This window comes from Borostomias antarcticus (genome assembly GCF_949987555.1).
Source record: "Borostomias antarcticus genome assembly, chromosome: 14".
Taxonomy (NCBI): Eukaryota; Metazoa; Chordata; class Actinopteri; order Stomiiformes; family Stomiidae; genus Borostomias; species Borostomias antarcticus.
In genome coordinates, this window is record NC_140247.1 from 22255909 (window position 1) to 22279360 (window position 23452).

The 23452-nt window shown below is 45.9% G+C and overlaps 1 protein-coding gene across 1 annotated transcript; it reads right to left on the minus strand.

The window, feature by feature from the left end:
* Positions 1 to 333: 333 nt before the first annotated feature.
* LOC311317776 (CCR4-NOT transcription complex subunit 6) lies at positions 334 to 23317 on the minus strand. The gene is made up of 12 exons (XM_084448886.1): positions 23280 to 23317; positions 21791 to 21913; positions 21226 to 21412; positions 20189 to 20274; positions 19967 to 20071; positions 18628 to 18696; positions 18199 to 18356; positions 17888 to 18042; positions 17479 to 17633; positions 13863 to 14096; positions 8492 to 8694; positions 334 to 5201 (listed from the first exon to the last, which is right to left on the minus strand). The coding sequence occupies exons 2-12, from the start codon at positions 21900 to 21902 to the stop codon at positions 4995 to 4997; spliced, it is 1671 nt and encodes a 556-aa protein (XP_084305012.1). The 5' UTR covers positions 21903 to 21913; positions 23280 to 23317; the 3' UTR covers positions 334 to 4994.
* Positions 23318 to 23452: the final 135 nt, after the last annotated feature.

A 23452-nucleotide genomic window follows, 5' to 3' on the forward strand; every position in this document is an offset into this window, starting at 1 on the left:
AGAGGTTAGTGGGTGGGTGCTGGGTGAGATCCTAGGGCTAGCTTGGCGTGTCCATGGAGGAGCTGTTGCAATATGGAGTTGGCGATAACGAGCTGGCCTCCCCAGAGAACCCCCCCCCCCCCCCCCCCCAGAGAACACTGGTGTCAGAAGTGGGATGGTGCAGAGCAGCCCGAGGGTAATGGGCCACGCGTGGAACCAAAACAGAACCATAGAGGAACGACTGTGACAAACTAGACAGTGAATACACTGTAGACGAAAACTGAAACAGATATAGAATTTATTTTCAACCGTTAAGTAGGAAAATACACAGGTATAGGTGAAAGGAACAGAGCAGAACAATATGTAACTGTATATCAACAGAAAACAAGAGAACCAAAGAGAACCCAAGAAGAACAGAGCCGAAGGAGAGAAAACAGGAAATATAACATTGTTTACCATTCAGTTTCCTTTAACAGTGTGATATTGATTTGAAAACAGCTGCCTTGATTTCTCACTTCCATGATCAAACGACGTCATTTAACATTCTAGAACATTGTGCAAGTGTTATCTTTTTTTGTTGTTGTTGCTGGTATTCCATGAATGGTAAACAACAGTTGGTCCAGTGTAAATACACAGTGACACAGAGATATTGAGATATAATATATATTATATGTAACTCAGCTGGCTACTGACAATCCTGGTTGTTGAACAACCATCAGCAGAGAGGTGGGCGATTTGTAAATATACAAAGATGGCGGGATGAGGAGGAAAGGTGTAGTAGAAACAGGATGCTCGGTGAGGTGGAGGGAAAGCAGTGAGATTAAAATGGCAACACTGATGGCCTGATAGAACCTGTTCGAAAATTGTTAAAGTTTTAGGGTTATTATTGCCAAGTGTCTGGAGAGTGAACTTTTAAGGTGATATGTCACTCGATATAACATTCTGCTAGGTTGAGGGAGGTGCGAGTACCTCCGAACTAAACTACTAGCTGCTTCGCAGAGCATCATCGCACAGAACACAGCTGGGGGTAAAGGCCTGTGAAAGCCCACTGAGGGACAACACAACGCCAATTAATGTGCTAAAAGTACAGCGAGCACATATGTGTTCTCTCACTGAAGCTTAGGACTTCTGAAGCTCTTGATTCACCCATTTGTGTCCAATCTTGTTGGCAGCTTTGTGTGTGTGTGTGTGTGGGGGGGGGGCGAAAGGAGACCACTAGCAATCACAGCTGTAACCACTGTAGAAACACAGGAACACATTGGGACATGTGACGTGAGATGGACTTCAATAAAAGTACTGTACTCAATATCACCACAGGACCCGCCTAGCTACCAGCAGCTTACATCGTTAGCTTAGCTTGACATATATTTTACACCAGTCAAGAACAGTGCTCTAGTCTCTACGTCCACAAATGAAACAAGACGACACGATTAGCCTAGCCTATGACACCAGATAGCACGCCTCTGCTAACCAAAGCCATGTCCAAAAGCTAAGCAGCAGAAGAGGTTGAATATCCCTCGCTTGGAAAACCAAAAGCTACGTAAGGGAAACGTTCCTTCACCAGGTTCGGTCTTTCAACTTTGAACCAACTTTCTGAAACTTTGAAGGACGAGATCTCACCATCAACGCTGGGCAGAAGTATGTGACATGGTTTGAGGGGTGGGACAGAACAGAAACGATGAGCAAAAGTAAAACAGAAACAAAATACAGGTGAAGCGATCATAATGTTATCAAAAGAATTCATGATTTACACGTCAATTAACACAATCCCACCGTTTAGAAAGAAACATGATACCTCTTTTATTCACACTTTACAAAAAGCTAATATTTAAATCTACTACAACACTATTTAATCAATTCAGTATAGCCAAACTGGACACATTGGTATAGGTTGAAAACAAAAATAAAATAACAAGTATAAGGGGCAAACATGGGACAGGAAAAAACAAATGACTTCAAGGTTGTTCATATCTCCTATTTAATCGTTCCCTTCTTTCTTTGTAAAAATTTCATAAAACGACTTTCTGCCCACAGGCATAAGTAGCCTTAGTTTAAAAAGTGTTCAGATATATTGTCTAATTATAATAATGAGAGAAACGTTGGTAGTGTTTGAGTGGCGGGCTGCAACTGCATTAAGTGCTCGTCATTTCATTTTAAAACATTGACAGTTGCAACAGTCTCAGCAGTGTCATAATATACACTTCATATGTTGGTCTGGGTGGCGGCCAATCAGAGACAGAGGGACAGCGACACATCTAGGTGGTGGGGTTGCTAGGCAGACCCAAGTCTCTGACCCCCAGTTCAGAGGGCCGTGACCTTCCACCTGATGTGACCTTGGGGTAGGGAGCCTCCTGTGGCACTGGCGCTGCAGTAGAGGTAATCGGACCCCTGCGGAGAGGTTTTGCTCTGGGGGATAAAAGACGCCAGTGAGGTTTTCGAGGTGGAAGAGGGGTAGGGAGGCAGGACCAGTGTAGGTACTGAAGGGTGATCATATATTCGGAAGGGGGGTTGCAGACTGACGGGGCAGGTGGGAGATTTAGGGCGGGGGGCATGAAGACTTTGGAGATGTTCTCAAGTACAAGGGGGGTGTGGAACTTTCCAGTAGAGAGGGTTTAGGAACAGAGGACCTAGACATGCCCGAATGGGAACCTTTGAAAAAGGAAGCGTAAGAACGATACCATACCTGATTAATGACTGCTCTAACAGTAGGGGATATACATATCATCAGAACATTGTCACAGCTCATACAAAACAAATACGGAAATCAACAATAGCCCCCCAAAAAAACAAAAAAAAGAACATAAAATCTTCACAAATGTTTTGAACAACAGTATTTAAAAATAAAAGGAGCAGAAGAGACTGTCCAGGCGTTCGCATGTTGTAAATAGTGCAAGACAACAAATGTTACAGTGAGGCACAATGTTTACCTTGTGTTGCCATGACTACAGTCAAATGCGGGATGCTAGAGAGGTGTGTGTGTGTGTGTATATGTGTCTTGCTGTTAAACCAAACCATGGATAGGGAAAGGGGTGGAGGGGGGATCACCCAAACGTTAAGGGCGACCCCTCAACCTTATTGTGCCACACACAGACCAAGCCAAGTCCACAACCAAGGATGTGCTTCCACGGAGAATCTCCATCGGCACGTTTGGTGAGTGCAGGAGAGAGGCTTGGAGTGTGAGCTGTGACCGGACGCGCGGCTGGCTGGCTGGCTGGTGGCCTGGCAGCGGCGGAGGTCCATGGCGTGCTAATGTCAGGCAGCGGACAGTCCCCAACTATTTACAATCCCAGCAATAAGCTCTCGAATCAAAAAGAAGCCGAAAAGTGAAACTGAGTCACCCGTTAAAACATGTTCAGCCTAGTGGGAGTGCAAAATAATGACGGCGAACACCTGGAACACCCTCCTATCCTCTTTTGTACAAGCTGGTTATCAATTCATCTTAACATTTAACTGGATAAAAATTTAGCCATAGTTTACAATACAATCTTTCTAGTTTTTTTTTCTTTTCTTTTTTTACTTCAAATCTGATCATAATTTTCTCTTTAGTACAAAAAACGCCAGGAAACTGGACTTTTTTGTGGTTCATATACAATCATGTAAAGACTGAATCTAGAGTTTCTCTATATTCTGTACAAACACTTGTGAAAAACACACTGTTGCTGAGTATGGAATATATGGCTGGGGGAAGCCACTACTGGCCAGAGACAGTGCTACAGATCTGCCTGTGTGTGTGTGTGTGTGTGTGTGTGTGTGTGTGTGTGTGTGTGTGTGTGAAAGAGACAGAGAGAAGAATGCTGGTTCTGTGTGTACTCCTTTTGAGTGACAGCCGCGACCCGACCTCTGCCGAAAAAGTTAACCGACAATCAAAGAAACGACAAATAAAAGCCGCCCGCCCAGTCCAGAAGGTGGTCGTTATATACACATGGTCCACATTCACTGCTCCCGACTAGGCTCGAGCTACTGCTACTCTGACGTGCCTGCATGCATGGGAGGAGGATGGAGTGGGAGGCAGCTGTCGGATAGTTACGGGGTCGGTCGTCCGATTTGGCTCAATCCAGAGAACACCTCCCGTTTCTCTAGCACTAGTTCTATAATCCCGCATGCAAGGCAAGCAGTGTCTACTACCAACAGCTGGTGGACGTGGATATTTGGTGATTTAATGTCTTCCTTTGCTAGAGGAAGAACAGGGTGAACCACACGTGAGAGAGAAAGCTCAGCAGAGGCTGTGTTCTCTGCGTGTCGCCGGGTCGCTGTTGCGGCTATTGCACCAGTCCGAAGGAGGCAGCACCAGGGTTCAGAATGACCTCAGCACCAGTGACCTTCTGACCTCTACCCTGCGACCTCTAGAAAAAAAGGGGGGGAGGGGGGCTACAGAACCAGAAGATCTAACAGGCGGGTTCTGCGGACGCTACTGCGTTTACTCCCTTCCTTCGACGACTACTACCACCACCAGCTGACTGAGTCTAGCACACAGTCACACCCTGCGTCACAAGGTGTGTGGAGGATGGAGGGAGGGGGTGGGGGTGGGGGGGGTGGAGCCACGCCCCAGGGCTAGGCTGGTACACCTCAGACAAGACAGGGTCTGCTGTTGATGCTGGTTTGAGGTTTGTACAGGACAGACAGACCGTGTCGCTGGGGGAGGGGGGGGGGGGGGGCGTCTGGGGAGTGGTCACTCAAGATGGCCTCCCGATGACCGGAGACCTAATGTCTGCAGGTGGCATATCTGTTAAAAGGTATACAAAACCCTTGTGGGAGAGGGAGGGGAGATACAACCTACACAATGAACAGGATTGACTTTAGCATTACAAAACAAAGAAAATACGGAAAAAAGAAAAATATATATATATCTATAATCACATAGGAAATCCCTGTTAGTCTGGCCTCATTGTATGGTTTCTATATTACAGGTTGTTGTGTGGTCGTTGTGTGTCTTCTCTCTTCAGTGTGAGGAGAGGACGAGCTGGAGGGGGAAGGAGGACGCAGCTCCCCCTGGTGGTGCGGATGAGGAAGGGTCACTACCTGCGTGCCGGCAAATGCAGGCCATTGACCGGCGGGGTCAGGACCAGCTCCAGCTGGGCGTAGAGGGAGAAGTGGTCGGAGGGGATGTGGGGGTGGGGGCAGCCGCTGACATTGTTCTCTAGGAGCCAGTGGGGGTCCAGGGGTCCCAGGATGCCCAAAACGTTCAGCTGCGGCCGGGAGTAGAAGATGTAGTCGATCACGCCCTGGGGAAGGAGGAGAAGAGAGAGAGAGAAAGAGGTGAGTGAATGAGGCAGGCTAGAACTAGTGGGAGTAAAACATGTTGTAAAACAGTGAAGCCTATATATGCCATTTAATGTCTATTTCTCATCTGATATGATTAGATGTGTGCTTTATCGGCTTCCATGATTCTCACACGCTCTAGATATCCAGGGCTGCCGGCGCACCACACTGGGCAGCCTTTCACTTTATTTAGTCACCTTTGCTACTAACTGAACTACGGCTGTAGGCCACTTTAAGATGTTCATTTCAATTAAATGAATCGGATTTGAGGATGTAATTGGTCATTTTAAGTAGGCCTAGTTTATATTTTGATGCATATTTGAACAGACTGCATCGATCAATGCACAGACTCCACATTACGCAAGTCTGTTCACGACAGTAATGTGAGATTTCTATTTTCTCATTCCAGTTTACCCTTTTCATCAATAAAACAATGTCATTTTTATAACCAAGTGTCATTGATTGAGAAGGCATTTAGTTTAGCTGTCTGTCAAAGCATAGTCTACTTATTCAGACTCAGAGTATGAGGTGGACATAACTGTTTATTGAGAAACAATTGATAGGCAGGCTGGACTATATAAAGACCAAAATGCATGTAGTCTAGATTTAGATCATTTTGGCTATACCCGTTATAGTAGCCTGCCCTCTCGCTTGCTTTGGTGGGCTGCTAGGCAGGCTATGTTACGGCTGTTTTGTTCATCGCATAGTTTAGACTTAAACCCACACATAAAAAATAAATGAATAAATATAAAAGTAATTAGAATGTGGAAATTCAATTTTATAATATTTAGATTATATTCGTTGCTCCCTCAGGCCCGATAATATCCTGTAGTGTGTGATGAGCCCTTATTTTTAAATCTTGCAGCGTTTGAGATTCACAAGAAGAACATCTGTTAAGATTCTCCATATGTGCGTGATGCAATACAACTTGAAATTGGTTGGGATTTTAAATGTCCTGTAGTGTGAGTATCGGCATTAATAGGCTAATGGAACATTGCTCACGAGCTGCTAAACGACATTCAATGGTGATCATATTCATTTAGCTGTAGGTAAATTCTAATCTGTTAAATTTTATGACGCATAGATTGTGACTCAAAAATGTGTTTATCTAATTTACATTGTTTAATTAAGCAGAAATAAGGTATTATCAAGCAACTCGGGTTTAAGGCACATGCCATCTGCCTCTCGCTCCAGTTTGCTGTTCTACTTCTTCACCAGGAACACAATATGGGAAATAAATGACAGGGACTAATTCATTGCACAAATATGATACCCAACTGTTCATTTTGACAGCCTAAGTGCCCTGCATTTATAATTTTAACGCGATGTCACAATGTTTTCTCAACCATCGTATTTGGATAGCAATTGTCGGCGATGGACAATGACATCGTTCATCGGCCCAACCCTAGTGTGTGTGAGACATCGGCCTGACCCTAGTGTGTGTGTGAGACATCGGCCTGACCCTAGTGTGTGTGAGACATCGGCCTGACCCTAGTGTGTGTGAGACATCGGCCTGACCCTAGTGTGTGTGTGAGACATCGGCCTGACCCTAGTGTGTGTGTGTGACATCGGCCTGACCCTAGTGTGTGTGTGTGACATCGGCCTGACCCTAGTGTGTGTGTGACATCGGCCTGACCCTAGTGTGTGTGTGTGTGACATCGGCCTGACCCTAGTGTGTGTCTGAGACATCGGCCCGACCCTAGTGTGTGTGTGTGACATCAGCCTGACCCTAGTGTGTGTGTGTGTGACATCGGCCTGACCCTAGTGTGTGTGTGTGTGACATCGGCCTGACCCTAGTGTGTGTGTGAGACATCGGCCTGACCCTAGTGTGTGTGAGACATCGGCCTGACCCTAGTGTGTGTGTGTGTGACATCGGCCTGACCCTAGTGTGTGTCTGAGACATCGCCCGACCCTAGTGTGTGTGTGAGACATCAGCCTGACCCTAGTGTGTGTCTGAGACATCGGCCTGACCCTAGTGTGTGTGTGTGACATCAGCCTGACCCTAGTGTGTGTGTGTGACATCGGCCCGACCCTAGTGTGTGTGTGTGACATCAGCCTGACCCTAGTGTGTGTGTGTGTGACATCGGCCTGACCCTAGTGTGTGTGTGTGTGACATCGGCCTGACCCTAGTGTGTGTGTGAGACATCGGCCTGACCCTAGTGTGTGTGAGACATCGGCCTGACCCTAGTGTGTGTGTGTGTGACATCGGCCTGACCCTAGTGTGTGTCTGAGACATCGCCCGACCCTAGTGTGTGTGTGAGACATCAGCCTGACCCTAGTGTGTGTCTGAGACATCGGCCTGACCCTAGTGTGTGTGTGTGACATCAGCCTGACCCTAGTGTGTGTGTGTGACATCGGCCTGACCCTAGTGTGTGTGTGTGACATCGGCCTGACCCTAGTGTGTGTGTGTGTGACATCGGCCTGACCCTAGTGTGTGTCAGACATCGGCCCGACCCTAGTGTGTGTGTGTGACATCAGCCTGACCCTAGTGTGTGTGTGTGTGTGACATCGGCCTGACCCTAGTGTGTGTGAGACATCGGCCTGACCCTAGTGTGTGTGTGAGACATCGGCCTGACCCTAGTGTGTGTGTGAGACATCGGCCTGACCCTAGTGTGTGTGTGTGAGACATCGGCCTGACCCTAGTGTGTGTGTGACATCAGCCTGACCCTAGTGTGTGTGTGTGTGACATCGGCCTGACCCTAGTGTGTGTGTGACATCGGCCTGACCCTAGTGTGTGTGTGTGTGACATCGGCCCGACCCTAGTGTGTGTGTGACATCGGCCTGACCCTAGTGTGTGTCTGAGACATCGCCCGACCCTAGTGTGTGTGTGAGACATCAGCCTGACCCTAGTGTGTGTGTGTGACATCGGCCTGACCCTAGTGTGTGTGTGTGACATCAGCCTGACCCTAGTGTGTGTGACATCGGCCTGACCCTAGTGTGTGTGTGACATCGGCCTGACCCTAGTGTGTGTGAGACATCGGCCTGACCCTAGTGTGTGTGTGAGACATCGGCCTGACCCTAGTGTGTGTGTGAGACATCGGCCTGACCCTAGTGTGTGTGTGAGACATCGGCCTGACCCTAGTGTGTGTGTGAGACATCGGCCTGACCCTAGTGTGTGTGTGAGACATCGGCCTGACCCTAGTGTGTGTGTGAGACATCGGCCTGACCCTAGTGTGTGTGTGTGACATCGGCCTGACCCTAGTGTGTGTGTGAGACATCGGCCCAACCCTAGTGTGTGTGTGACTCGTCTGACCTTGAAGTCGAAGGTGTAGTTGGTGTACGGCATCATGCCGTTCTCGTAGGCGCTCTTCAGCTTGAAGCCGTGGGTGATCCGGCTGCTGGACGTGCCGTTCTTGCCGTTGCAGTTGAAGTTGGTCAGGCTGTCGATGTAGCGCAGGTCCTTGAAGTCCTTGTGGGTGCCGTCCACCCCGCCCGTGCTCAGGTACTCCACCACGCCTGGGGAGGGACAGAGAAAGAACCGTCAACCCAGTCTTCACCATACCGGTCTACTGAGGCCTTCACTCACCAGTGGCGTTCAGCCCACACAGGTGACCTCAGGACAGTGATGCTGGTAGGCCAGAGGCACCTGGGGCATTCACCTGCCTGGTCCCCCTCAGAGCCAGGCCAAGCCCCCTGGCTGCCGGCCACTCTCTCTGACACACACATTCACACAGAGGCTTGCAAAATTCCAGGCATTTTCAAACAAGGGCCATCGCCCATTACCTCTCGCCCCTCAATGCCAAAGACCCCGGATGACCCCCTCCCTGAGTCCGTTCTCCCTACCTCCCTATCAGGGTCACATACCTGGTTACCCCCGGGGCAAACAAGGTGCAACCCAAGAAATAGGCCAAATCCAAGAAACATTTAAATTATTGGTAAATAGAGTTAAGACTGCATGACTAAGTACAGGGTTCCTACAGGTTTCTTCAAGTTAAATGCAAGTCTTTTAAAGACCTTTTAAAGACCACTTATATCAAAATGTAATACCCATTTCACAGCCTATTTAACAGCCCTACTGGCTAAGAAATATGAAATCCCAGAATTTTAGAATGTTTATTTATTCAAAGAGACACTATAGCAGTCCACAGAACTCTTGTGTGTGTCTCTCTGTGTGTGTAGAGTGTGAGGGGGTGTCACCACCTTGCAGCGTAGGCCTGGGGAGACTGGCAGGCCTGGGCCCTGTACTATGAAACAGGATTACGGGGTTAGAGCGATAACTTCAGGTTCAAGCCTGGTTTATCCGTACTACAAAGGTGGTTCACTTTTCACCGTGCTATATCGCCATGGTAACTTATGCTGCCGAGCTAACCTGCTACGGGGCCGGTTAAGTTCCAGATTATGGATCAAAACGTATGAAGCACTGCCTGCTGACCGATCAATTCACTTGGAAAAAGGCATATGGACGTTAAGATTCTATATGGAACTTCAGTGTGCGAATTAAAAAAAATAATTCTATACTTCACCACATCGTTCAGATCGGCAGTGCTGCATGCATTTTACAACATCATTGTTAGCTTTATTAACATAACCATAGCCTACATTTATCTCTCTAACGTTAGGCTATCCATATTACACCAGTCGGCCATTCGATATCAAGCTAGAAGCGGTCAATGCCAACGTTGACTGAAAACACCCAAATGTAAAATGCTGATCTGAACGATTGATTCATTGTTACCATGGATCGGTATTGGGATTGATCAAGGGCGAATGTGAAATAGCAGCCACGAACTCAGCGGGTTATCCGAGATGCGGTAGCAGCGGCCAAAGCTCCTGATGGCGGGGAGTGAAGCTTTTCAACTCGCCTGTCACTGGCTCCCTGGAGGAATTTAGCCTGGCTGCAATAACGTTATCGCGAACGGAATGAATACCATCTACTAGCAAACAAAACATGTTCAGTTATATTTAACCTGTTAAAACTAAGATGCCTGGATAAAAAAAGAATGTCTCCAATGGATATATTTGACAAAAACAGGTTAATATGCAAGCCGGTTTTCATTGCTAACTCAAAGCGGGGAGAGCCATGGTTCCAACTCAATGACGTGTTCTGAGAATCTTTCACCGGGGCTGCGTTGCGTTGGCGATTATTGGTTCTGGTTGATTTATTTGGTCAAATCATCGAGGTTGACAGGTTAAACTCGTTACGAGAAATGCGATACGGAGAACAAGTTACCTACAGCGCAACTTTTTAAGACCCATCAAATCAAAATTCAAGACTTTTTCAAGTCTTTTTAAGGTATTATATCCATAAATTCAAGACTTTTAAGGCACCATGGGAACCCTGCTGTAATTAAGACAAACCTTAACCTCATCAAAATTAACCCCAATATGTTTTTTTATTATTTATTTTATTTGGTGTCTTGATGGTGGAGAGTGCTGTCAAACAGTGCCGATCTAGAAAAATTACGCAATATATTCCTTAGAATTTGAAGAAAATGCATAGGCCTACCTATTTAGGAAAAGGACATGCAAACAAACATGGTATTATTAATTTATCATTTCACCATTTTCGATTTCGACAGCATTGACAGAGATCCAGGGTGATCGTGCACTTGGCACGTTAAGTCAAGGGCATAAGACTGCTGACTTCAGTGAGTCAATATTGGGAGTTGAAAAACCAATTTTACACCATAAAACATCTCCCCTTTCAAACGGTAGCAATAGCCTGCTATTTATACAGGGCACTGCTTAGTCCCATGCTAATTTACAAGGCCTACAATGCGATACATAGCCAACGTCATGAAACAACAATTCAGAAGCGACACAACATCTCTCTGTAGGCCTACACATGAATTTCATTAAGGTGCCTACTGACAGCTACCGCTGTATCTTTCCCAAAGCAACATTAACATTTCATATCATTATTGGACTCGTAATCATAATTTGCGCTCTTCAGCGTTTGCAACCAATATTCCTTCTTATGGTTGCAAAATTCCGGGAATATTCAAAGATGGAAACTTTCCATGGGAATTAACAGGAATTAATGGGAATTAACAGGGTTATTTATACCAATTTACCTTGTCATAAACATACATAAATATAAATATTTTTGTTTTGGCATAAGTAGACAACCAAGATCATGCTCCAAGATCTAGAATTGCATTTTATGTTTTTTTCCCAACTAGGCTACATTTAAGTTACCCGTTATAGGGGTCTGCGGAGGTGTAGTGGTCTAATGCATCGTTTTCCGGTGCAGCTGCCCACCGGGAACCGGTGGTCTCCAGATCCGAGTATGGCCAGATTCCAGAGGGAGCGGCCTATTGAGCCACCGCTCCCTGAGGGTGGTTAGTTTAATCTCGGCTTGAGAGTTTGTTACACAACAGCAACCCTATCTAGTGTTGGAATTATGGTTGTGAGCTGAGAGAGTGAAGGAGTTGTCTCTCCCTCTCACATTGCCGACCAGCTGGGCTGTGTGACGAATCCTCAACAGTTAGTAGGGGGTAATTGGACACTAGGTCAGGGTCAGGTTTCTTATTGTTATTGAGGTGGTTACATACTGTCTGCCTCAATTCTTCCAAGCTAAAAACTTTTAACAGGCTGCACCTGCCCAACGCAATTAGAGGCTTCATGTGACCAACCCTGGAGCTGCTGCCTCCGCGACCCGACCCCGGATAAGCAGATGACGATGGATGGATGGACGTGACCAACCCGATTTGATTGGCTAAAAATGTTTATTTCCAAACTGCACCCCCAATGATTGGATAAAACAAAAAACTTTAACAAAAAAAACGTCCATGGTGAGGGCGACAGATAGAAAGACAGTTCAGTGATCCCCTCAGAGATCAGAGACAAAGGCGAGACAAAAAGGAAAATATCCCATGGGAATGTTATGGTAATTGTGTGGAAATGTATAATTAGATTATGTTCCATACAAGTAAACTCAGGCGTGTCAAACCTTATCAAAATTATTATATTGAGCTTTATTTGTAAAATTATTTGAACAAAACCCCAAAACACCTGAATAACATAACAGCAAATTAAATTATACATTGATATATGCAATTAGCTGGAGGTATGGATTAAATTAGGCTTTTTACAATAATGAAAAAGTTTTAATTCTATTTAACAGAATCAACCGATTGGCCTATATCATGTTTTCTCTGTTGTAATTGCAAGTGTTGTGAGCTAACTAGCAGAGCAAATTATAAATGTGCACTACGTTTAGCTACAATATCAGCAGCAAGCATAGGCAATTTGATCAAATTATGAATTATGTAATGTATGTAGTAACATTTTGATTATCATTACTGTAATGGAAAATTTAGTGTTATCAGATATTATTTGAATTCATTTGACATACTAGACCTTGGTTAGATCTCTAACAGTGTCTGTTGTTTAGGCCACAGAACTGGCCTCTCATACCTTGGCTAGAGAAAGAATGCTATGTACTTTGTAATCTTGTGTTTTTGTAGAAGTAACTGTCTGCTCGCGCCCCAGCCTTGCCAGTGTCTCTGTGGACAAAACAGGATTCCAGCTGGACTGGGGGGTGGGAAGCGAGGGCTAGGAATCGGCCCAGATACCAAGGTTGTTTTTGACTGTATAAATATTGACTAACAGCAGATCTGGGCCGCCATTTCTCACATTGCAGACTGCTGTGTGCATAAAGCAACTGAGATTTGACGGTCCCCTTCTCGAGACGGGTTATTGGGGGTGTTTGTATGTTATTGGGCTGTTTGTATGTATTGTATGAGGCTACTGTGCTGGTTAGTTGCTTGCATGTAATAAACTTTGTTAAACTTAGAATTTTGCCATTGAATCTCTCCTGAACAATAACCTGTGACAGAAATGTCCACAACAAGTTTTATACCATTATTAATAATGTATCTAATATCACGATGGGATTGAAGCAGTAAGGATGCTCTGTCTCAAAGTCCTGCTATCGTGAACACACAACGCTGCCTCACCAAATAGTACCATAGTACTCATGCAATGGTATTAAAATCATACTAAAATAACTTTGGTATTTAAATCATACTAAAATAACTTTGTATTGTATTTAAATCATACTAAAATAACTTTGGTATTTCAATCATACTAAAATAACTTTGTATTGTATTTAAATCCTAGTAAAATAACTATGGTATTTAAATCATACTAAAATAACTTTGTATGGTATTTAAATCATACTAAAATAACTTTGTATGGTATTTAACGTTGTAATAAAATCAGTGTGAGGTCAGCAGATGGGCCATATCTTCACAATAAAAAAAACTGTAAAAAAATAGACGATTAAATAGTAATCCCTATATGAAAAAGTAAAATGGTGTAAATACTCGTTGTCTTACGTTAGAATAACTAGCCATTACAATACGATCATTACAGCACAGAAACTAGCCATTAGCCAGCCTTTGCGAGGAGCTAGTTAGACTAAACTGAAGCTCAAGTTACTAGACTAGAGTTTTTGAACTGTTCGCTGTGACAATCTAGCTTGTGTTATATTAGACTACCTGATAGGAGTAATCACAGCTAATGTTACCTTCTCTTGTCAGTGTTTAGCCGTCTTCAGGTGTGTAACGTAGCTAGCCTAGGTTAGCTAGCTTGTGGTGGGTCATTTTCCATAGACTTTCCACTTCTTTGCAACCCTACATGCTCAAACACTCTCTCAAGCACACCCCTGGCTGTCTCACCTGAGTCCGGGAGGGAGTTGAGGTCAGCACAGAGCACCAGGGGGACTGCGTTGGTTTCCCCGGACACTGAGGACAGCTTGAGGGAGCGTGTGGCCTTGTCCACGATGTTCTTCACCTCCGACATGAACATCATGGTCTGGACCAGCTTGACGTCGGAGTACTCGGGGTCCCAGTGCATGTGGGCGTTGGCCACCAGGAGCAGCTGTTTCTCCATGCCGTGGAGAGACTTACCAGCTGTGGGTGAACAAAGGCGGATAAAGAAAGAAACAGATGAGCAAAGGAGGGAGACAGGCTGAGAGTGAGAAGACCGAGAGTCTGATAGATTTAAGCATTACTTAAGTGTTAAGGTAGGGCAGCCTGATAACCTGATGCTAACAGACCAACAGGTCTTGTCACGTTTACGTTATCGTGTCACCAGTATGTGCACGCCTACTGCGATGATCTTGTAGCTAGCTAGCTAGTCATAAAAAAAATACTCCGGTCTACTGTCGTTAACATGGTTTCATTGTTACATTGTTCTGTCCTAAGCTCTTTGTGAAACAAGTGACCCAAGCAGAGCATGGGGGAAACGGACCATGGTAGGTAGCCTGGTAAACCAGACTCATCGAGTAAAGAAAAAAAAAAAAGGTTTCACGGTAAGTCTGGACTTACAGCCACCCTGAACGATTTGAGTGGGCGGGAGTACTTGCTAGTTAAAATGCAGTCTCCTGATTGGTGCCCCATTTTGCGGGAAATCTTGAATCGTTCTGGTCGGCTGGAAGTCCAGACTTATTGTGAAAATGTCAATTTTCTTTCGCGATGAGTCTGGTTTAACAGGCTACATGGAAGGGGGCTAGGAAATAGTTGTGTCAGTCATAAGAGGGTCGTGTATGCTAACTGAATTTGGTCAAAACATCGCTGAATAGAAGACATTGGAGCAAGATTACTGGGTGAAAGTATTTCCTTGATTTTGTAGGTACCAGTGTTATACTCTCAGGAACGCTTCACCACCACCACCTCCTACTAGGGGCTAGTTTTAAGGGAAGGAGCTGGGCAGAAAAATGGGACATGGCCTGCGCCATATCAGGAGAGCTCCATCATCTGACAGATGATAGGGGATAGAAAGAGAAATGGGACAGCACTCACAGGAAAGCTCCTCATCTCCTAGGAGCTAGGACTAGGTTCTAAGTTAAGGAGGCTGGGCGGAGAAATGGGACGGGGACTAAGTCGCACTTGTTAAGAGAGTTCCATCACCTCCTAGGCGAGAAACAGGGCTTGAGCTTGAGGACCTCACGTTTTCCCGGGGTCGAGAAAAAGAGGATGGGGAGGAGGTAAATTAATTTAGGGACGAATTTGACTCGAGTTGGTGGGGAGGGGGACTGCTAATTTTATTATGAACGTGGTTGAAAATGTACGTTTTGCGGAGCACAGTTCTTATTAAACCTCCTTGACAGGATACACACATGCACCAATCAAAACAGTTACTAACAGTGCATTCAGACCTAGCTTGTTGTTCCGATACCGGGAGCATTTCCCCTGTAGATCGGGTCGTTTGGGCATATGTAAACACAGCAATCGCTCGCGGTTCCTCTAGGTGGTCTCAGCCCGCTTGCAATCGCCCCGTGGGACGATTTGTTTGCAGTGAGAACGCACGTTACCCACAAACCGATACAACTCATTGTTGTACCCTGCACTGTTTACAAACTGTTTAACAAGCACATGGAGGAATTTGCTTTCAATGTTCTGTTGAGCAGTGCGTCTTCTCCTGATCACATGCAAGCACATTGTTCTCTAGCCGCAGTCGTGATGCCTACTCAAACTGGATATGTTGTCCATATACTGTACCAAACATATGAATCAGAGAAGAAGAATCAACGCAATTATACACGCACGCCGCTGGTGCTCCATTTTCGATTACAGGTGGATCACTGGTGTCAGCGAAGAAAGGATTTCCAGAAATCCAAACGTCCTGCAAAATTTGGACCAATCACTAAACTGTTTACAAGGGTGTGGTGTTGATGGCATATCTAGAACCAGAGCAGACCCGGAGATCGTTTGCTCTGTCCATATTGCCGTGTGAACACGAGTCGAGCTAAAGTCCAAGTGCAACATTGTAACATATTATTCTCTGAATCTGAACAAATTCAGGTATGAAAGTGGCCTAAATAATATTTTCCCACGATAACATATACCCACGAACTGCTAGTTAAACCCACAAACTGTTCGGCAGGCTAACGTTAGTTAGACCCGCAAATTGCTCACGTGCAGCAGGCACGGTGGGGCAGTACTTAGCACTGTCGCCTCATAGGAAGAAGGTCTCCAGGCCTTTCTGTGCAGAGTTTGCTTGTTCTCCCTGTGTTTGCAATGGATTCCTCCCAATAACCCAATACAAAGAACAGATGCTCTTCAGTCCTGTCCCTGACCAGGACCTAGACTGAGCACTTTGACTTGGTCCCTGGGCGCCATGAACGATGGCTGCCCACTGCTCCAGTCTGCCCCTGGAGGAGGTCAGCTTGGACGGTAGAAATGCAGAGGATAAATTCCACCGGCGACCACTGTTAATGTATGTGTTTGTGTGTAACTGTATGGCTAGTAAAGATGACCCTCCAAGGTCCAGTGATATCATATACTGCAATTACGCAACAATTTTCGTAACATCAAGAAAACGCACAGCAGAGCCTGGCTGTCGTTAATTATGAGTCAAAATCTGCACCAGCTTGGGGCACCCCGGTAGCTCACCGGGTAAGGCGCGCACCATATGAAGACTAGTTCTTCGCGCGGCGGACCAGGGTTCGATTCCCAGCTCGGGTCCTGTGCCGCATGTCCTCCCCTCTCTTTCTCCCACATTTCCTGTCTCTCTACACTGTCCTATACCATTAAAGCTGAAAAGCCCTAAAAAATATCTTTAAAAAAAAATCTGCACCAGCTCCACAAATATGTTTTTAATCATCAAATTATTTTACGTTAGACACACCAGCCAGCTAAAGTTAGTTAACGTTACCTTGATACAATGAGCTGCCGATAACATTAACATTAGTGTGACTCATTTACCTCTAGTCTCTAGTCTTTTGAAATTAGTTTAAATAAAAAGGCAGATTGGTCACCTACTCATTTGTCTGATGTTTTCACTTTAAATGATGGTAACTAATGAAAATGTACCCCAAAAAATAGTTTAAATTCTGGACGGTCCACATTCATTGTGGGACGGCTTAGATTGTATTTCGGGACTGTTCCTGGCGGGAGGATGGTGCAAAAGGTTAGTTAAGAGCCCTGGCACTAAGGTTAGAAACTAGGGATCGTACTGGGACAGGCCCTGGGGCATAAGAGTCGGAAAAGGGCTCAATCATGTCCTAGGCTCTAGGGGAAGGGGCTAGGGACAATAATGCGACTGGTTCCTACTCACCGGAGAGCTCCATCATGTCCTAGGCTCCAGGGGAAGGGGCTAGGGACAATAATGGGACTGGGCCTGGGTCCTACTCTCAGGAGAGCTCCATCATGTCCTAGGCTCTAGGGGAAGGGGCTAGGGACAATAATGGGACTGGGCCTGGGTCCTACTCTCAGGAGAGCTCCATCATGTCCTAGGCTCTAGGGGAAGGGGCTATGGACAATAATGGGACTGGGCCTGGGTCCTACTCACAGGAGAGCTCCATCATCTCCTTGCGGACCTCCAGCAGCACAGCCACGCCGATGTTGTCCTTGGTCATCACCCTGTTGAGCATGGCCTCAGAGCCCTCAGAGTTGGCCATGGCCAGCTGGTTAAACTCCACCGTGTGCTTCTGCACCACACTGAACCTGGGGAGGTTAGAGGTGAGCAAGAGGCGGAGAAAAGGAGTTAGGGGACAGAGAGAAAGACAGACGAGATGGAGAAAAGAGGAAAGCGAAAGAGACAGGAAGAGGAAAGCGAAAGAGAGGGAAAGAGACAGGATGGTGGGAGAAAGAGAGGAAGGATAGACAAACAAAGTGATGGAATTCAGTCAGTCATGCAACCATGTTTGAGGCTACAGAGATGAATACCATACTTCTGTGTGTTCACCTCGGAGACATACTTCTCTGTCCTGTAGAATACTGCACATCCGTCCACGTGTTTGCGGTCCAACTCTGACATGGTCCTCGCTCGAGACTTCGGGCTGAAGAACCCATCGTACCCTTGCTCCTTCAGCTCCGGCAGGAAGTAGTTGTAGTACTGCTCCGTCTCCACTTCCTGTCAACACAAAATAGATCAATCAGATGGGATCATTCAAATGAGAGTCATGGGTTTATTCAGGAATTATTTATTCTGGAATCCTACCGAATAAACACAAAACAGGTGGTTTAGGTATGGGTACGTATGTGTGTGTGTGTGTGCGCGCGCGCCTACCTGCAGACTGATGATGTCTGCGTTGCAGCCCAAGATCTCCTGCATAATGGACTTCTTCCTGTACTCCCAGTTGAGGGCCCAGGAGGGGCAGTAGCCGTAGAGCTGCCGCGTGGCGTACTTGTCACACAGCACGTTATAGCACATCACGGAAAACAGCGCTGGGGAAGGGAAGAGGAAGGGGGGGATTGAAAGAAAGAGGATTATACTGAATCATTCTTTATGCTACTGTATTCATGATGTTAGTGTTGGAAGATTAATAATAGGAGGGAGGTCTTCTTCGTCGTGTGGGCATGTTGTTGCGTCCTCTCTCCCCCCAAGGCTTGGGGCTGAGGGGCTATCCTTTTACCACCCCGAGCCTTGGTGAGGGGTCACCAGGGCTATATATCCGGGCACAGGTGTGAGGGAGGTGTGTGTGTGTGTGTGCCTCACCTGAGGGCCGTGTTCTGTCTGGTTCCTGGAGGGAGATCCACGAGCGGGCTGGAGGCTGCTCTGTGGGCACTGGGGAGAGAGAAGAAGACACCAGCTGGGACGGTGGAAACCACATCTCCACCACCTATCAAGAACAGCGGCTATTGTCCAATAATACATCGATAGATAGATAATATCTAATGTTGCTTTTATGACTCTGTGTGCTACTAACTAGGGCTGCACAATTAATCATGAATTAATCGAAATCGCGATTATGACCTCCGCGATTAACTAATCGCAAAAGGCCGCAATTAATGTGATTAATAATTTTGCTTTGAATTGAGTGTGCTAGGACTACACGGACGAATCACAGGTGCTTATGCTGTCTGACCAATCACGTGCGTTCCCGCTGAGTGGTTACGAAAAAGATGATGTCGCTCAAGCCCAGCAGGTCATATGCAAACTGTGCAGAGCTAAAGCTATTACTTTGAAATATTAATCGCAATTATTAATCGCAATTACCATTTTGAAGCAAATAATAGCAATTTTTATCTTTTGTCATAATCGTGCAGCCCTACTACTAACCCTGTTCTGCCTCCCCTCTCCCTAGTGCCTCTCTCTCTCCCTCCTATCTTCTAACCAGGTCCAGTGGATGCCCCACTGTCACCAGCAGACCACCCTGAGTCCGATAGATACCCCTGTTTGCTGTGGATGTCGTAGCATTTAGTTAACACACACACACGTACACACAGACATACACCAGCCCACTTCTGGCTTTAGGCCTGGGCCATGGCAAACACACACCAGTATTTGACATGTCTCTCCCATGATGTTTTTAGCCTCTTACTCTGAAAATGTAATTTATTGCTTTATAAATGTTCTTAGCCGGTAGACAAACATACTCCAGGAGCTTGCTCGATCGCCTTGTTGAGAGGGTTCAGGGACAAATTTTTACAGCTCACTTATCTGGCCCCCGGGTGATACTGTTTTTTTGCTTCACTCTGGAATATGTAGGAGTGGGTCGTATGCCCACCTCCCTTGTTCTCTGTAAAGCGCATTGTGTTGTCTCTGGGTATGAAATGCGCTATACAAATAAAGCTTAGATAAATTAGATAGATAGATTAGATAGATAGATAGATAGATAGATAGATAGATAGATAGATAGATAGATAGATAGATAGATAGATAGATAGATAGATAGATAAACACGTTGCCTTTGTAAGATGTTAGAAAGGTAGCTAGCTAACCTAGCGTAGCAGCTGGCACTTATAAATGCTGGGAAACCTTCAGTTCCAGGCACAGGAGTCGCCAGTGGAATCAGATTATCAGGAGGGCGCATGGTGAGAGAGGCAGGACTTACTGCGCTTGATGGTGCCCGCCAGATTGTCCAGCAGGTAGTTGAGAAGCCGCCGGGTTCCATCGGGCTCCTGGTACAGACTCATGATTTCTTGTGCGAGTGGGTTTCCTGTGAGGAGGGAAGGAGGAAGGGAAGACCGCTGTGAGTGACATCATCAAACCAAGCCAACGCCAACAATGGGGTCTCAAGGACGGAATGGTTACCACAACGATAAGCCACACTCACCTTTCAACCCCAGTGTTTGTAACTGAAACAGTTTCCCCAGTTCGAATGGCAGAACCCGCAACTGGTTGTTATTTAAAAGCAGTTCCCTGGGGAGGACACAGGAAACGGGAGGTGTGAGAGACGGGACCTCCTCACAATCTAGAGCCCTCCGGCCCCTGACAATATATGTTGCGTTGATTTTGTTATTGGAGCTCTGGATTTGGCGCCCAGGGGCACGTCATGTCCCAGTTGAATGCGCCATAAACAAAACGCGGAAAAAAAAACACTTCCGCACCATCTTTGTAGTTCCAGCCATGTAAGCCGTTGTGAGCAATACCAGTTGATACGCACCATGCTATTTTGTGCATACAAACTTTGTAGCAACATTGTCCACTGATAGACGGTGGACAGCACTGTGTGCACGACTGAGACACAAATAAGACAGAAGTGCTAATATACAGTCTTATTACAGCTTTCACTTATTGTTGATGCGCGGAGTAGCCATCTTGATTGACGTCTGCAGCTGATGTTGATGGAGTCAGGGTAGATTTTTTTATCCCGAGTACAAAGGCGGAAATCGCAAGTTAAGGTGACATATTTGATGATGATTTTGACATTGACCTAGGTGATCCCTGACGTTTCTGATGCAAAAGGAACGCAGCAAGTGTTCCCTATTCACCCTCTCAGACATATGAGGTTGAATTCTCCTACAAAGATGAAGCCAAGTCCTCGACTAAAAACATGTCTAGGTAAATGTCTATTGATAGGGCTTCTTAGTCTTAGACTAGGTTTGGTCTGTGTCCAGGGAACTGTCCCATGGATTACAGAATCTGTCGCAAAAGCAAATCCATGGGCTAACGTTTTGGGATAATGTTGTCCCAGCTGCCACAACAGATGACGACTGGGCATATCAAATGGCACATCAAACTGGAAAACTGGGTCAACTTCATGGAAGCTATGTCAATGGCTATTTCCATTCTCAACCTCCTTCAAAAACAAACACCGAGTGAGCAGAATGCATGGTGGGAAACAAAGCTCCGCCCCCCACCCAGCCTCACCTGAGAGACACCATGTTGCCCAGCTCCGACGGCAGGGTCCTGATCTTATTGGACGACAGGTCCAGGTACACCAGGTTGTGTAGTTTGGCGATGTCCGGAGGGATGCGCGAGAGGGAGTTGTCGCCGAGGTGCAGGGCAGTGAGGTGGGTCAGGGACCACAAGGCCGAACTCAGGCTGCGTACTTTACCTGCGACAGGTGGATAGGACACAGAGCAATACAACACGCCGGATGAGCTAAGAAGTCGTTGAGGTCTGTCCTCTAAAAATACGCTCTCAGATGTTGATGCAAACCAGCTCCAGTTGAAATATCCATTCTGGCTCCCTCTGGCTATAATGTCTGCCTATAGTGTTGCCTGCGGAAACCAACTAGCTAATTTAAGTCCAGGCAAGGTACAGCAGAGCTAGGTAGGGGACCCACCTCACCTACACAAGAATAATAGAAATACTGGCATGAGAGCTGAAGCTCCATGCAAAGCAAGCAGAATAATTTGCACTTATTTGAATGTGTTTCAAACACACCAGTAAACCCTTTCTCTAACAATCCCCCTCTTCCATGCGTACTCACCGCTGATTTCCAGCTCGGCCCAGTAAGATTTCTTCCCATTGGCTGCATCCTCGCTGGACATTATTGTGTACATCCGCCTAGGGTCTGGCGGGTCATACTTTTCCTTGGGCATTCCTGTTAACTCTACAGGGAGGAATAGGACAATGTTTAGGAACACTCCATTAACACTTTAATATATCTAAAGGTGATTTCACTTTTTCCAAATCAGCATGATTGATGATGCATCAATTACATTAGTTAGATAAATAGATAGATATAAATAAGATAGACAGATAGATGTGAACTTTATTTATCCCCGAAGAGAAATTCTTTAATCTTTAATATGATAAATTAGCTAGTGAGGAGGAGGAAGGACGATGACTTCTTTAGAGGCATCTGGCAAAAGCTTACGACAAATAAACTGAAGGTTTCCCAGCATTTATAAGTGCCAGCTGCAACGCTGGGTTAGCTAGCTACCTTTCTAACAGCGTACAGAGGCAGTGTGTTAGCTATGCAGTTCGTTAGCTATCTATCTAGAGATGCATTATTGGACGATATGTAATGAGCTACATAGACAGCGAGAACTCAATAGCGATAACTCGCAATTCTAGCTAGTAAGTATGGCAAGCAATACCCACAAGCTAGCTGTGGCTACCTGGTCTAAATAGCCAGCAATTAGCTAGCACTGGTTAGTCTAACTGAATAGCAAGTTAGCATGTGTTGATATATCAAGGCTCGCTGGTTCAACACGAGCCAAACAGAAGGAGCTTCTATCAGATACAGTAAGCTAACTGGCTAGCCTAGTTGTTAGCTATAGCTGACTACCTGTATCACATATAAGACCGGCACAAACCTTACCGTGAGCAATTCACTGGCCAGCAAGCTAGCTAATCATTTGTTATATTATTATATTACGAGTTCACAGGCTTGTTTTAGCGAGATGCTACTAGCTAGCTAGCGCTCAACTAGCCAACCATAGAGATGCTACTAGCTAGCTAGCGCTCAACTAGCCAACCATAGAGATGCTACTAGCTAGCTAGCGCTCAACTAGCCAACCATAGAGATGCTACTAGCTAGCTAGCGCTCAACTAGCCAACCATAGAGATGCTACTAGCTAGCTAGCGCTCAACTAGCCAACCATAGAGATGCTACTAGCTAGCTAGCGCTCAACTAGCCAACCATAGAGATGCTACTAGCTAGCTAGCGCTCAACTAGCCAACCATAGAGATGCTACTAGCTAGCTAGCGCTCAACTAGCCAACCATAGAGATGCTACTAGCTAGCTAGCGCTCAACTAGCCAACCATAGAGATGCTACTAGCTAGCTAGCGCTCAACTAGCCAACCATCATATGAGCCACTCGCTAGCTGGGCTGGCTTCTTCCGACGTTGCTCGAATTTACAGCACAGCCGCACTTTGGAAAACATACATGCAGTATTTTGGTTGGGAATCTATTGCAATCCAAAATAATAATTCACAAACGGGCTGTTTTTTTTGTGTTGTTTTTTTTACCTGCATGCCAAGTACCGAGGACGAGTGCGTTCTTTTGTTTCCGCTGCTGTCTCACACGGAGAAAACAAGCATCATGGCGACTCACAGGGTTTTCTAGCGAGATAACAAGGCCGCATGTCATTGGTCGGTATCGGGACAGACTGAACCAGCTGGGAACAAGGCCGCATGTCATT

What these genes read in the sequence shown, in the direction of transcription:
- LOC311317776 (XM_084448886.1), bottom strand. Translation starts at nt 21,902, where the DNA reads ATGCCCAAGGAAAAGTATGACCCGCCAGACCCTAGGCGGATGTACACA. An exon ending in GTATTCTACAGGACAGAGAA is followed by an intron (nt 17,634 to 17,887) that starts GTATGTCTCCGA and finishes TAACCTCCCCAG; the next exon opens with GTTCAGTGTGGTGCAGAAGC. An exon ending in ACTACACCTTCGACTTCAAG is followed by an intron (nt 5,202 to 8,491) that starts GTCAGACGAGTC and finishes CTCCTTCCCCAG; the next exon opens with GGCGTGATCGACTACATCTT.